The sequence below is a fragment of the Lagenorhynchus albirostris genome, chromosome 18 (genome assembly GCF_949774975.1).
Source record: "Lagenorhynchus albirostris chromosome 18, mLagAlb1.1, whole genome shotgun sequence".
Taxonomy (NCBI): domain Eukaryota; kingdom Metazoa; phylum Chordata; class Mammalia; order Artiodactyla; family Delphinidae; genus Lagenorhynchus; species Lagenorhynchus albirostris.
Window position 1 is genome coordinate 67,340,290 of NC_083112.1, and position 13,419 is coordinate 67,353,708.

The 13,419-nt window shown below is 49.9% G+C and overlaps 1 protein-coding gene across 3 annotated transcripts in view; it reads right to left on the reverse strand.

Moving 5' to 3' along the window:
* The window catches only part of SLC15A1 (solute carrier family 15 member 1), a 71,396-nt gene that overhangs the window by 37,438 nt on the left and 20,539 nt on the right, over window positions 1-13,419 (reverse strand). For 2 of the 3 annotated variants that reach the window (XM_060129020.1, XM_060129022.1), the window contains exon 1: window positions 11,504-11,588. The exons of the other annotated variant lie outside the window; for it this stretch is intronic. In XM_060129020.1, the coding sequence (XP_059985003.1) occupies window positions 11,504-11,507 (4 nt within the window). In that variant the 5' untranslated portion in view covers window positions 11,508-11,588. Of the gene's footprint in view, window positions 1-11,503; window positions 11,589-13,419 lie in introns of those variants that run through there. 3 annotated transcript variants of the gene reach the window in all.

Sequence of the window (13,419 nt, forward strand, 5' to 3'; positions counted from 1 at the left end):
AGTTTTTTCTTTTCTGAAAGCTGTGTGTTCCAAAGAACCACTTTTATTGCCGTGGGGCAGAGGTTGCTAAGCTCTTCTTTTATAGAATTCAGAGCTACTTACTGGATGTAATACTGCAGTCAGCATTTCTTAATACACCCGTGTCCTCTCAGGATTGCTGTCTGAGGAAGCTAAGTGTGGAAGGGGGGTTACGTCGAGCCTTAAGTCTGAACTCAAATTTCAAGTGTCACAAGATTCTGTTTACTTTGGTAGAGTTGGGTCTATTGTTGATATCCTGATAGTAAATCTGATCGGCATATTTGAGTGGTCCGATGTTTCTAGCATCTTTCATGGGTCACTTGGTTTTAACTACTGGGTCAGAGTAAAACAGCTTAGCCAGTCCCGGCATATAGTAAGCATGGAATCAATGCTGGCTCTTACTGTTATTCTAAGCCTAGCAGTGCTTTTGTCTCTCTTTTGGTTAAAGAATTTAGTAAAATAAGTGTACATTATAAACCTCTATGATTACTGACTTCTGAGGACAGCAGGAAAAACCAAGAAAGACACACTATTGCTTTCCAGTAGTTGATGGAATCTCTCCATTAAGGTGACTATTTCCTACTACTTAACGAAGCACATTTCATATTTTGAACAATTTAGGGATAGAAACCCTAACTTTAATGTTTTATTACCTAGAAACTGATAACTCCCTCAGCAACATGATGGGCGTAAAGAGTGCTTTTCTAGGATTTAGACTTGGGAAGGGAAGGAAGAGGCATCTTTGCTGGATCTAACAGAGAAGCTCATGCCTGCATGCAGAGAGAAAAGTATTCCCTATCATCGCCGGGAGGGAAATTGAGGGAAAGATTTAAGTACTGCATCGTGTGTTGGGGATGACATTTCTTCAGTCGCATGGTGTGGGTGGCAGAACAGTGGTCCCCCAAAGATGTCCGTGTCCCAATCCCCAGGGCTTGTGGGTATGTTACCCTCCACGGCAAAAGGACTTTGTAGGTGTGATTCATTCAAGGACCCTGAGATGGGGCATTTATCCTGGATTATCTGGGTGGCCTCAGCACCATCAAAAGTGTCTTTGAAAGAGTCAAAGGAGGAGCTATGAAGACAGAAGCAGAAGTTGGGGTGACAGCAATTGCTAGAAGGCCACCACGATCCAAGGTATGTGGTGACCTCTAGAAGCTGAAAGGACAAGGAAATGGATTCTGTCCCTTGAGCCTCCAGAAGGAACCAGCCCTGCCAACACCTTGCTTTTGCCCCAGTGAAGCCCATGTCAGGCTTCTGACCTCCAGAGCTTTAAGACGATAATTCTGTGTTGTTTTAAGCCACTGTGTTTGTGGTGATGTGTTACAGCAGCCATAGGAGACTAATTCACGTGGGTTTGCCTCAAGCTCTGTAGATGGAGGTTTCATCTCTATTTACATAGATCATAAGACTCACATCTCCTAGCAAGTTTTATTTGTCAGCAACATGTCCTTTTATCACTTGTTTTCCTGAGCTACATTTTCTATCCGAGGGCTTAGGAGTCCATACTCGGCACCTGCCTTTCTGATGGGATTTGGCAGGATCTGTACTTGCTCAGCTGCCTTCTGCAGGTTTCTGACTCGTCATAACCCATCTCTAAAGTGGGGATGCTGCCTTACAGCGTGGCTACCCCAGGACTAAGGGGGTCTGAAAACGGTTTCATAAACCGGGAGTAAAACGAGTTTCCTCGATGATGGCTCTTTTAGGCTGTGCATATGCCTCACAAAGTCGGTCACAGGAGACCCCAGGGGACACAATGCTCCTGCTAGAATACACTTAGCCTCACTCTCAGCAGAAGTAGCTTCTGAGTTAAGGTGAGAACTCCTCTCACAATATTACCCCTGCAGTTGGTAGATGGAAGGACATGGGACTTTGGAATCAGCTTGGAGACAATCTTCCCAGCCATGAGGCTCTGGTCAAAACACTCAACCACTGGCCTTCCATCTCTTCATCTAGAAATGCTAACACCTTCTTTGCAGGTTGGTTAGTAAGATCGAAGCTACATTAATAAGATGAAGTGTGTTATTTACTGCATTCCATGAAGACATCTGGGTAGTGTGGATGGATGTTTGGAATGGACTGACTTTAAAATAGGGACAAGAATTTGCCATGGGGAGCCCTGGCAGGGGTGAGAGGTGGCCCTTGAAGAAAGAGGCCGTCCCCTCCAGGGTTGCTCTCATTGACCAAAATCAGAAGGTCCTTATGATGTCACCTGGGGAAATTAGGTCATGGGATGAGGAAGTTGTGGACAGAGAAAAGTCAGGCTTCTCAAATACAAGCCACAGTGGCAAGCACTGACTTTCAGTCAAGCTGTTTTCAAATCGGCAGCAGCATAGTGCGTGACTGTGTGAGTGGCTGCAGGGGTGAAAGGAACGTTCAAAAATTCTCCAGCGCAGCGGTTCTCCACGTGTGGTCCCTGCACCAGCAGAAGCAGCTCCTGGGAACTCCATGGAAATGCAAACTCTCAGGTCCAGCCCAGACCCATGGAATCAAAACCTCAGAGGGTGGGGCCAGCTGTCTGTGCCAGGGATACAGTTTGGGAGCCACTCGCTGCCCCAGAGCAGAGCTAGGGAGCCACATGGGAGGGGCTGGGGCGCAAGCAGGCGCTGAGCATCACTCACGTCTGGGTGATCGGCTCCTATGATGTGATTCTGGCCTCGGCTCTTCATTCCCTCTTTCTGAGCTCTGTCCTCCGTTCACCAGGACGACGGTGACAAACAAGACGCCTTGCCTCACCTTCCCGCCCCCTGCCCACCCCACTGACCTGAGCGTCCCGGGTGAAGGCTCTCAGGGCTGCCCTCAAACCTCGCTGGCTCTGCTACCTGCAAGGCCAGGCCTCCCCTGCGGACCTGACTTCTGTCATCTTCCACCGCAACAGTCCAGACAGGCCTCCTACTTCTCCCTCCCTCCAGGCTCCTTCATGGCTCCCGGCAGCATTAGGGCAGTTAGCGCCTCCCCCCGCCACGCACCCATCAGTCTCCCTACTCCTCTCTCCCCGCTTAGATCCCTTTAGCCTCTTTACAATCACCCCAGACACAGCGAGTTGTTCTGACTTCTGGAAAGTGTTTCAGAGCCTCACATATCATATGATCCCCCCCACCTTTTTTTCTTTTTTGAGAAAATAAAGCATGTGCCATTTCAAAAAGAGCCCAGCAGGACATGCACCAGGCATAACTGCAGCTGAGCTGAGACTTGGTGGCGGGAGAGGCAGGGGGGGCCTGGTGTTGCACCCCTGCTTTGATTTTTTTTCCAAAATTGATCCGCTTTGATCAAGAAGTGAAAGGGCTTTTCTTTCCTTCAATGGGTTTTTCCCACAGGAGTCAGGCTAGTTACAGAACAGGCTCTGCACCTGTCACCCAAGGCCCTAGTTTCCAGAGTGGCTCTTCCTGAGGCTGTTTCTTGCCTGATAGATGATTTTTTTCCTTCCTGGAATGTCTGGCCACATGTTCCACCTCAGGGTCCCTGCTCCTCCGCATGGCAGTTTTGTGTGCTTTAGAAAATTGTGATCTTTCCAGCCGGATCCTGCCTGGGAGGCAAGGCTTGCAAGTGGAGAGCGGCTTGGTGGTGCCTTCCAGCCCAGGCCCTCCTTCTGGGGCCCCCAGGATGGGCGCAGCCTGCACACCGATGGGCACAGGCCCTGCCCACCCTTCACTTGTTTTTATAGAAATAGCCTCTTTTCCACAACTACCTCCTTCCCCACTAAGAGAGAACCTATTTTTCCTTTGATACATTGACAGATAGCTACATAAACACAGAACATACTGATGTATGGTTTTCCTAAAGCCATTTAATCAAGCTCCTGGCTGTCCTGCCGGCACCGCTGCTAACAGCAAATGAGTTCTCAGGCCTTTGAGAACGAAGAATTTCAGCTAAACCCGAGGAACATGGAGCTGCTTTAGAAATACGGGGAAGCCAGTGCTCATGGGACAGTGTAGGTTTTATGACGTGGCCCTGGCACGATGCCGTGGCAGGGGCTCAGCCTGGGGCGCTGGCGACCTTGTATCCACACAGACCGAGGCGTAAGCCCAGATGCCGGGGCGTGGGGCTCTCTGTCCAGCCCCAGAGGAGACAGACGTGGGGTATGAAACTGTCCAGCTGCAGCCTGGCACTGGCTCCTCAGCCACGGGGTCCCTCACCACCGTGCTGCCGGCATCGGCCCCTGTCGTTTCGGCGTCGCCCTTCTTGCCTAGTCTTCCCTGTGGGTGCAGTGAGCTGCCTCGTGGCATCCCGAGCTGCCCAGCAGCCAGGCCTGGTCCCGTGTGTGTCCGACGGCCAGGCCTTCATCTTTCTTGAAACCTCCTTCTCTCGGTCAGGGGCCCCCTGGTCAGGGCCTTCGTTTCCTGGGGCTGCCACAACACTGTACCATGGACAGAGAGGCTTAACATGATGGAGGTGCATCGTCTCGCAGTTCTGGAGGCTGGAAGGCTGAGATCAGGCGTGGGCAGAGCTGCTCCTCCTAAGGCTGTGAGGGAGGATCTGTTCGCTGCCTATCCCCCAGCCCCCGGTGGGTTGCTGGCCACCTCTGATGTTCTTTGGCTTGTATGAGCATCACCCGGTCTCTGCCTTCACCTTCACCTGGTCTTCTCCCCTTCGGTGCGTCTGGGTCCAAATCTCCCCTCTTACAAGGACACCAGTCACACTGGATTAGGGCCGCCTCCTCCAGCATGACCTCATCTGAACTGATTCCATCTGTGATGACGCTATTTCTACATAAAGTCACATTCTCAGGTGCCGGGGGTTAGGACTTCAGTATATGAATTCGGGGGTGACATAATTAAACCCATAACAGTCGAGGGCATTTGTAGTACTTGACCTATTGTTGTAGGTTACAGATATCCTCCTACCTTTTAAAAAGGTTTCTACACATGACTGTCTAAAATCACAGGCTTAAGAGGCCCGTCATGACTGCTTCTGATGGTTTTATAAATCACCTACAACTTCTAGCATCTTGTTTCCATAATCACAGATGTGAATCATTGATCGCCATTCCCGTTCTCCTTCAGAAAGAAATCACCTCCAGGGGCCCCAGGACCCAACCCCCTTGGTACATGCTCAAAAGTTGTTTATGCCTCTATTGCAGGGAAAGGGCAGCCAGGCCAGAGGGTGCGACAGAGTTAGTACGTAGTAAGGTGCTACGCAAAACAGAAAGATCCAGGGACAGGCCTGAGTTCTGCCTCAGGTGTAGGCAGATCAGTTACTCAGGGTTAAGGAAGGCAATCCTTGCTCTCCAGGGACTTCCTGTATCTACACCTGGACATTCTTGTTTTCTAGAAGAACACCCTGTATTCTGAACTTAGAATGAGGCTGACTCTAAACGCTATGACTGCTGAGAGCGAATAAACAAACATATTCTCAGGGTAAAGACAGACCTTTCCTCAGAGCTGCTCTAAAAGGAAACAGGAGAGAACGTGAGGGGAAGCGTCTCTCAGCCTCCTGGACATCACTTTCCCACCACCGCAAGTGACACGCTCCAAGCAGGCAAGAGAAACAAGCATATTAGCGACGGCCCTGATAATGTCGTGTGTTTCATAGGAGAAAACAATGCCAAAGGCACACAAGTGTCACTAAATTGAAAAAAAAAAAAACCAACAACTAAAAACCAATCTTCTGGTCTTTGGGGGAGTTTGTTTGGAGGCAATTAAGTTAGAGATCCAAAATTTTAGACACAAAGTTTTTTACTCTTAGATGTTAAATCACGACTAGAAAAACAGCTTTCTGATCACGGTTAAGTATGAAGTTAGGCTCCAAAACTAGGTACAGAATGCAAATTTTTTCCTCCGTTGATATTTAGGTTGTACATGCCTCATTCTTATCCTGAGAATACATGAGAATATCCATAAGAAATTTCTAGAAGTAGAACGCTGGTAAAATATTATGTGTATTTCAAATTCCGTCAGATATTACCTAACAACTCTCTATGGAAGTGTTAGGTGACTTATTTTTTCCAGTCTTATAATTTTAGAATGAACACGCACAGAAAAGACAGCTATTAAAAAAAAATAAACACTATTCATAGTTAAAGACTGCCTGGAAACTTTATCCACAGATTAGTAATACAGTATCAACAGAGTCTGACCATTATTTTTAGAACTAATTTGAGGTAAATTACCCATGCCTTATGACATCACTGTGAACATTTCTGATTCACCTACTATTATACATGGGGGGGGTGTTTACAGACCAATTCTGTTATTAATAGATTGCTGTTCAGAACTGATTAGAGCTATGACTTGAAAGTCCATCTGTCTTGCTGCAGGGAAGACACTAGTTACTAAATGTAGCACCTAAGCTGAGGATGCAGGCCATAATGGAACCATCTTTGCACGGTAAGAATATTTCCTAACTAAAGTTATGGACAAATAACACATATATCAGAGAGAATATTTTCTATTACCATGTGTACTGGGTTAAATAGTGTTCTCCCAAAACTACTGTGCTTTCCATAATCCTAGAAGGTGACCTTATGCAGATGAAAAGAGGGAAGATGAGGTCACCCTGGAGTAGGGTGGGTTCTGAATCCCATATGACCAGTGTCCTGATAAGGAGACAGTCATACACAGAGGGAAGATGATGGCCACGTGATGATGAATGCAGAGACCGGAGTGATGTGTCCACGAGCCGAGGCATGCTGGCAACACCCGAAGCTAAGAGAAAGGCATGGGGCAGATTCTCCCCTAGAGCCTTCGGAGACAGCGTGGCCCCGCTGACACCTGGATTTTGGACTTCCAGCCCCCAGCAATGTGAGAGAATACATTTCTGTGGCTTTAGACAAACTGGTTTGTGATACTTTTCTTAGAGCAGCCACAGGGAACGAACACATTACAGGAGCTTCTGTGTTTTGACTAAATAAGAAAAACTTTTGCTCCTCCCAGAACATTTCAGGTGTACCTCCTGCCGTGTCCTGATAGAGCTTACGATGAAACTCCGCAGATAGCAGAGGTTTTCAACGCTGACTTTGAGAACCCTGAACGGGTCTTCTTACGCGGTATACTTCGTGAGCTTTCTGGTCTTATGTCTGATCCTTGAACCAAATTTTCCTGACGGGCACATGTTCCGTTTCACACATTTCTACATCATACCTGGGGACTCTGACCCCTCTGTGCGATGAGAGGCTCCTGGCGGCAGCCCAGTGGGAGGCCCTGGCTGGTTTCCAGTCTCGGAAGGACTAGACCCTCCTCCTCCTTCAGGAGAGTCTGCGGAAGATCCTATCCCTTCCCCTTGCCTGTGGCACCTTCCAGCTGCTGAGATGGTCCTGTAACCCTGTACTACCTGCTCACGGTAGCCACACCTGGACCGAATCTGGGTGGCAAGCAAAGGCCTGACAGCCCGTGCACATTGACCCCATGAGTTGACCCCACCGTGCTGTTTCCTCAGTGATATATTTCTGACCTTTGAAACCAGGGGACAAAGTTACAAAACAGCGAGTCCCTGGTTCTTTATGTTGCTATCCCGTGGACTTTATGAGTTCACGGTTCTCATCCATCTCCTGACAATACTGCCCTTATTCTTTCACCATCGTCATGGAGGAACATGGAATGTCCTCAGAGTCCATCCTTGTTTAGATTTCCTTATCAGCTCACCTGGGACACCCACATACTTTCTCTCCTGCCAAGGATGGAATCAGGATGTAATTGTGTCCAAGAGCTGCCACCACCCAGAGAAGTGGGAAAACAGAGCTGGCTGGTAGTCCCTGCCCCATGGCTCCATTCATCTGGCTCGACCCTGGAGGACAGAGGCCTCCCTGTGAAGCAGCCTGGTAGCTCACGATCCCTCAATCTGCCTCTGTCCTTCAGTAACTCAAAGGGCAGCGGGAAAATTATTAATCAAAATCCAAGTGAACCAAAAATGGAATAATTCCACTCAGGACATTTTGTAGGGGTGTGAAGGACTATGCAAACATTTACCATTAAGATGGCAAATCCTCCCACTCTGATGTGGTAAGCTGCTGCTTTCCTAACACTTTATACGGGTCTCAATAATACTTTGTTCACCTCACCTATAACTCAGTGCGAGAAAATGTTGTTTACGGGCTTGAGCTCCTGCCCTTGAGGATATGAGTCTCCTCAAGGCAGGAAAGTTTTATTCCCTTATGTGGTAAAACAAACAAGCAAACAAAAACTGCATAAATAGGAGATTCAGGTCAACCCCCTGCCAGCCTTAGCTGGACCACGTTGAGTCAAGGCTCCCTTTCCTAAGACTGCCTTTGTGAGCTAATTTTTAAATTCTAGCTACTAATTTGACCCAAATTTGGACAAGCCAGGGTCCAGACTACACTAGATCTTCTTGCCATGACCTCATTTTGGGGGGCACAGTAGCAACATCTGGACATGGGCAAGGGTAGAGAAAAAGAAAGTTGTCAGGTAGAGTCACTTAGGGCAGTGGTTCTCAAAGTGCGGTCCTGGGACTGGCAGCAGCAGCAGCATCTGGGAACTTGCAGATGCAAATGCTTGAGCCCTGCCCTGACCCACCAAAGCAGAGACGCTAGGGCTGCGGTCCAGGCGCGCATTAGAATGAGCCTTTGCTCAAGTGATCCCGACACATGCTAAAGCCTAAAAACCCCTGACTTAGAGTAATGTCAGCCTAAAAGGACCCAATGTCAGAAGTTCTCTCTTTTTACTGCACGGGAGGAAGACGTTCTCCCAAGGTTGGGATGCCCAAGGCTCCCTTTGGCGTGGGGTACCCTCAGCTTCCAGCAGCACGCTTACAGCCTACAGCAGGAATGCCAGCCTCCCTGGTCCTTCAGCTGTGTTCACAGGTCTACCCAAGAGCTTCTAGAAAGAGGAGAGAATGTGGAAGGACTTTTAAAGGACCAGGTTTGAGGGACCTTCAAGGCTAGTCCCTCCTTTTATACTCAGGAAACTGACTTGAAAAACTCTTCAGAATTGCATACAAGGCCAGAAGGAAGCTGAGGGCGGGAGGGGAGGAATGTGATAAAGCGTCATCACTAAGTAAATGAACTTCTCAGGTCGGCCTGGAGGCCCTGGCATGGGGGGCAGGAAAACCGGAAGCCTCTTCCTAGAACCCGAAGCCTCGTCAACCTCCCTTTTCAGAGTCATATATGTGGCATGCGACAGGGCAGGATCTATGGTTTGCCAGGACCAAAGTGAGGGAAGGAATTGGTGAGAACAACAACTTTGGCATATACCTTTGCTAAGCTCTGGGCTAGGGAGTCGGGTGGGGGTAACAGGACGGAAACAGAATATTCCAAATCTTCCCCAAAAGCATCCCCAGCCCTCCAAAGGTCTCAGAGGCGGCGCTCCAGTCACTGAGGTTTGCTGCCCTTCGGAGACCTAACTCCACCAGGCAGGCTGGTCCCTGCCTCCTCTGGCCCCGACTCTGATAATCACACACACCCTTTAAAGCAAAGGTCAGCAGCTATGGCACGGCACCAGATCCAGCCCCCAACCCATTTTTGTATGGCTCGTAAGCTAAGAATCGTGTCTACGTTTTAAAACAATCGAAAAACGCTTTTAAAGACTATTTTATGACACCTGCAAAGCATATAAAATTCACACTTCCGTGCCCATTGATAAAGTTTTACTGAAACACAGATTCGCCCATTTGTTTCATATTTCAAATTACAAGGGTGCACTTGAGTCGTTGCCACAGACACTGTGTGGCCCCCGGAGCCAAAAATATCTACTATCTGGCCCTTTTCAAGGCAAACGCTTCTCTAAGAACTTTCCTTGCTTCTTTCCCTCCTGCTGGATTCACCAAGCTTTCCAAGTGTTCCCCTTTCAGTCACGAGGGGATCTGAAACAATCTTGGCATCATCTAAGTCACAAAGATCTGCTCTTAAGAGGGGAAGTTACTGCTACTTTTTTAAATTAAAAGACATTTCCTAATTATTTGTTTCATTTACTAACTAGACCGAGATATTGAAAATTTAGGACTTGAGTAAACATAAAACTGGTATCTGAATATAAACTTTTTGTTGCTACTCACATGCTATGCCAATCTCAGTTGCAAAACAAACAACCCCCCACCCCCAAACCCTTAAGCGCCAATCTGTAAACTAGAAAGTCAGTTCACTGGGGACTATACTTCAAAAGCTAACCTCGTGTTCATCCACTGACAATCAGGCTGCCGACAGCTACCCCGATTGGAACTGTGTTAGGGAAAGTTCTAATTCGGCATGGATACCATTCAGGTATTTGGGATCTGAAAACCAAAATGAATATTTCAGAGCACCTCCCAGAAAAGTTACATAGAGTGACAAGCAAATGGTGTTTGAGGCAGGACCCAGAGCTCCAGCCCAGGAGTGGGGCTGCCTGCAAAGCTGAGCTCTGATGGGTACCGGCCCCTGACAGCCTGCACTGGAGAGGAGGCTGCAGCATCTTTCTGGAACGAGCATACTTAGCACCACTAGAAGTCCCAAGGGTGACCCACTAAATACTGCTGCTCCAGGACCACGACTCGGCATGGCACAGAGAGTCTGAGAGCCAGGTGCCCATGCACGCCCGGCATTGAGCTCCTACACAGCTCAGTGCTGCCACTGAGGGTGGTATGGACATTTCTGCCTAATGGCTGAGGGAGTCAAGAGCCACAGAGCTTAGCTTACTGATGCAAGATCACAGAGGGAGCAAGTGCCAGAGCAGGAATACAAGTGCAGGCCAAAGTCAGACCGGGTTCTCCCACCACGTGGCCACACTGTGACAGCCTGCACCCATCCATGCACAGGCTTGCGGGAGAAGAGGGCTGCTGGTCTCTTGCAGCTCCGTTCTGCTTCTGCGTTCATTCCAGAGCTGTTTATTCGGAAGCAGGCAGGATTAAATTGTTTTCTATTTGTTCCGCCGGCACTCCATGCCTACCTATGGAGGACCGGCTACTCTCCTCTATGCCTTCTCTTGAAGCTCGAAGACAGCGGCAGAACGTTAAATAGGACCCCAACGGGCCAGCCCCAGTTCCTCTTGGACCAGGGCTCCCTCAGCAGCTCTGGAGTCACCTGGCCAGCCAGAGGCAAGAGAAGCGCCAGAACAGCCCCTGAGCGCCGCGCTCCCCGCTCCTGGACGGAGGCTCTGCTGGCCCTGCCATCACCAGCACGATGCAGTCTAGCTTCCAGCCCATTCTTAGCCCACAGGGTGGGAACACAGAGACCGAGGATTCACAACAGGTAGGCAGGTCGAGGTTACTGCGTTCGTTCTTCCCACCTGTGACCGGGCGCCTGGGGTCCTCTGCCTCCGCGCCCGGGGACGAGATGGGGCGGGGAGGCTGTCCGCCCTGCAAACACGCCCCAGCCTGCGAATCCCACCGCCACCCCGGGCTCCGCTGACCCCCGGTCGCTTCCCGCCGCGGCGAGGTGTCCCTGATGCGCGCCTGCCCTCCCGCGGTGCCAGCGTTGCCGGCTCCGCCCGCAGGTCCGCCAGCCGCCGGCGACCGCGGGGACCTGCGTGGCAGCCCGGCCCCGCCCCTCGGCGACCCCTCCGCGGCGCCCCGACTGCGCAGCCCCTGCGCCGGGCTCCCCGCGACCCCGGCCCCGCGCGCCTACCCATGGTGGCGGCTCCGAGGGCTCCCTGCGACTGGCGAGCGAGGAGTCCAGGACGGAGGACTTTTTGCTAAGGCGTTGCTTCCTGTGACTTGGTGTGCAGGCCCTGCCCAGCACCTGTGTAGCTGGAGGCGCTCGGGCGGGGCAGCAGGGCTCCACCCTTGGAGGCGGTGGAACGGCAGAGGCAGAGGTCAGAGACCCTGGAGCCCCAGCAGAGGGACACCTGTCCGTAGCCGGCACCTGGACTCCGCTGTTCAGACACCCCTGGTCCTCGGGGGCCGGCCAGAGGCATAGCGCGGGTGACAGGGGGGACCTGGGCCGGGGACGCCCCAGCTTGGGCGCGCATCTGAGCCACGGGGAAGGAGCATGAAATGCAGGGCCCTCGGCCTCAGCTGGATTTGCTGACTCAGTAGGTCGGGGTGGGGCTCGAGAATTTGCGTTTCTAACAAGTGCTAAGGTGAGGTTGACGCTCTTGCTCAGGGGACCGCACTCTGGAAAGCACTGCCTGGGAAAGCACTACGTTTTCGCAGGGAAGCAAAAGTGGGTGGAAGGCTGCTCAGTTTAATGTGTGCGCGGTGCCCGGACTTGTGTCTTTAGGTGGAGTGTGAGTGTGGAAAGCATTTATGGAGGATTCTGCACTTCCTTTCTTTAAGAATAAAAGGGGACTTCCCCAGTGGTTAAGAATCCGCCTGCCAATGCAGGGGACACGAGTTCCATCCCTGGTCAGGGAAGATCCCACATGATGCGGAGCAACTAAGCCCGTGCAACTACTACTGAGCTTGTGCCCTAGAGCCCGGTATCCACAACTACCGAGCCCACGCGCCCAGAGCCTGTTCTCTGCAACAAGAGAAACCACCGCAATGAGAAGCCCGCGCACCGCAACGAAGAGTAGCCCCCGCTCGACGCAACTAGAGAAAGCCCACGCGCTGCAACAAAGACCCAACGCAGCCAAAAATAAATAAATAAATAAAATTGATTTAAAAAATAAATAAATCAAAATCTAATAAACACCATTATGCTATTGAAATTGTAAATGTTCACTGCAGAGTCAGGCAATAGAATATGATTACATTTTCATGGTACCTTTTCTGATTACATTTACTCCGTGGTTCCAGTGTTTCACTCCTGTGCCAAGCAGAATGTTCCAGATGTCACTGTCAAATGGATTTCTTTTCTAAGCCCCACCACTGGTTCCATTTGAGGCACGTTTTAGTTTGCCTTACACAACTGTTGTATAGCTTTTCTTCTTCTTTTTCATAATTGCATTTAGCTTTTTTCTTACTGCTAGAATAAGCACACGCTTTCACTTTATTCTGAAGATTATCCAACTCTCTAATCATGCTATTACATGGAAACCACTTTCTTCTAGAGGGTTCACCCTTACATCTGGCTCCCATCAGGGCTGAGTGCCCTGTGGGCTTGGGGCACAGTCCTGCTGGGACTCCCCTCCAGGGCTCTTCCCGTTAGGATTTCTGCTGTTGGATCCCATGACTCACTGACTTCCTCCCTCCTTCCTTCTCCCCTTCCTTTCCTTCCTTGGAGAACATAGTCAGAAAGGGTGCTTGGCAAACCCATTTTCTACCTGCCTGAAAACATCTTCGTTTTGCTCTTACACCTGAATGAAATTCTTCGTTGGAATTCAATTTCCCTCAGAATTACGAAGACATGGCCTCTTGTCTTCCAGCATCAGTGTAGCTGGAGAGTTCATTTATTTTTTTCACTGTAGGCTTCCTTCTAAGTTTTTCACTCTTCTCATGAGAACGTGCCTAGAGGTGAGTTTATGGGGGTTTTTATACATCTTTATTGGAGTATAATTGCTTTACACTGTTGTATTAGTTTCTGCTGTATAACAAAGTAAATCAGCTATATGTATACACATATCCCCATAACCCCACCTTCTTGTGTCTCCCTCCCACCCT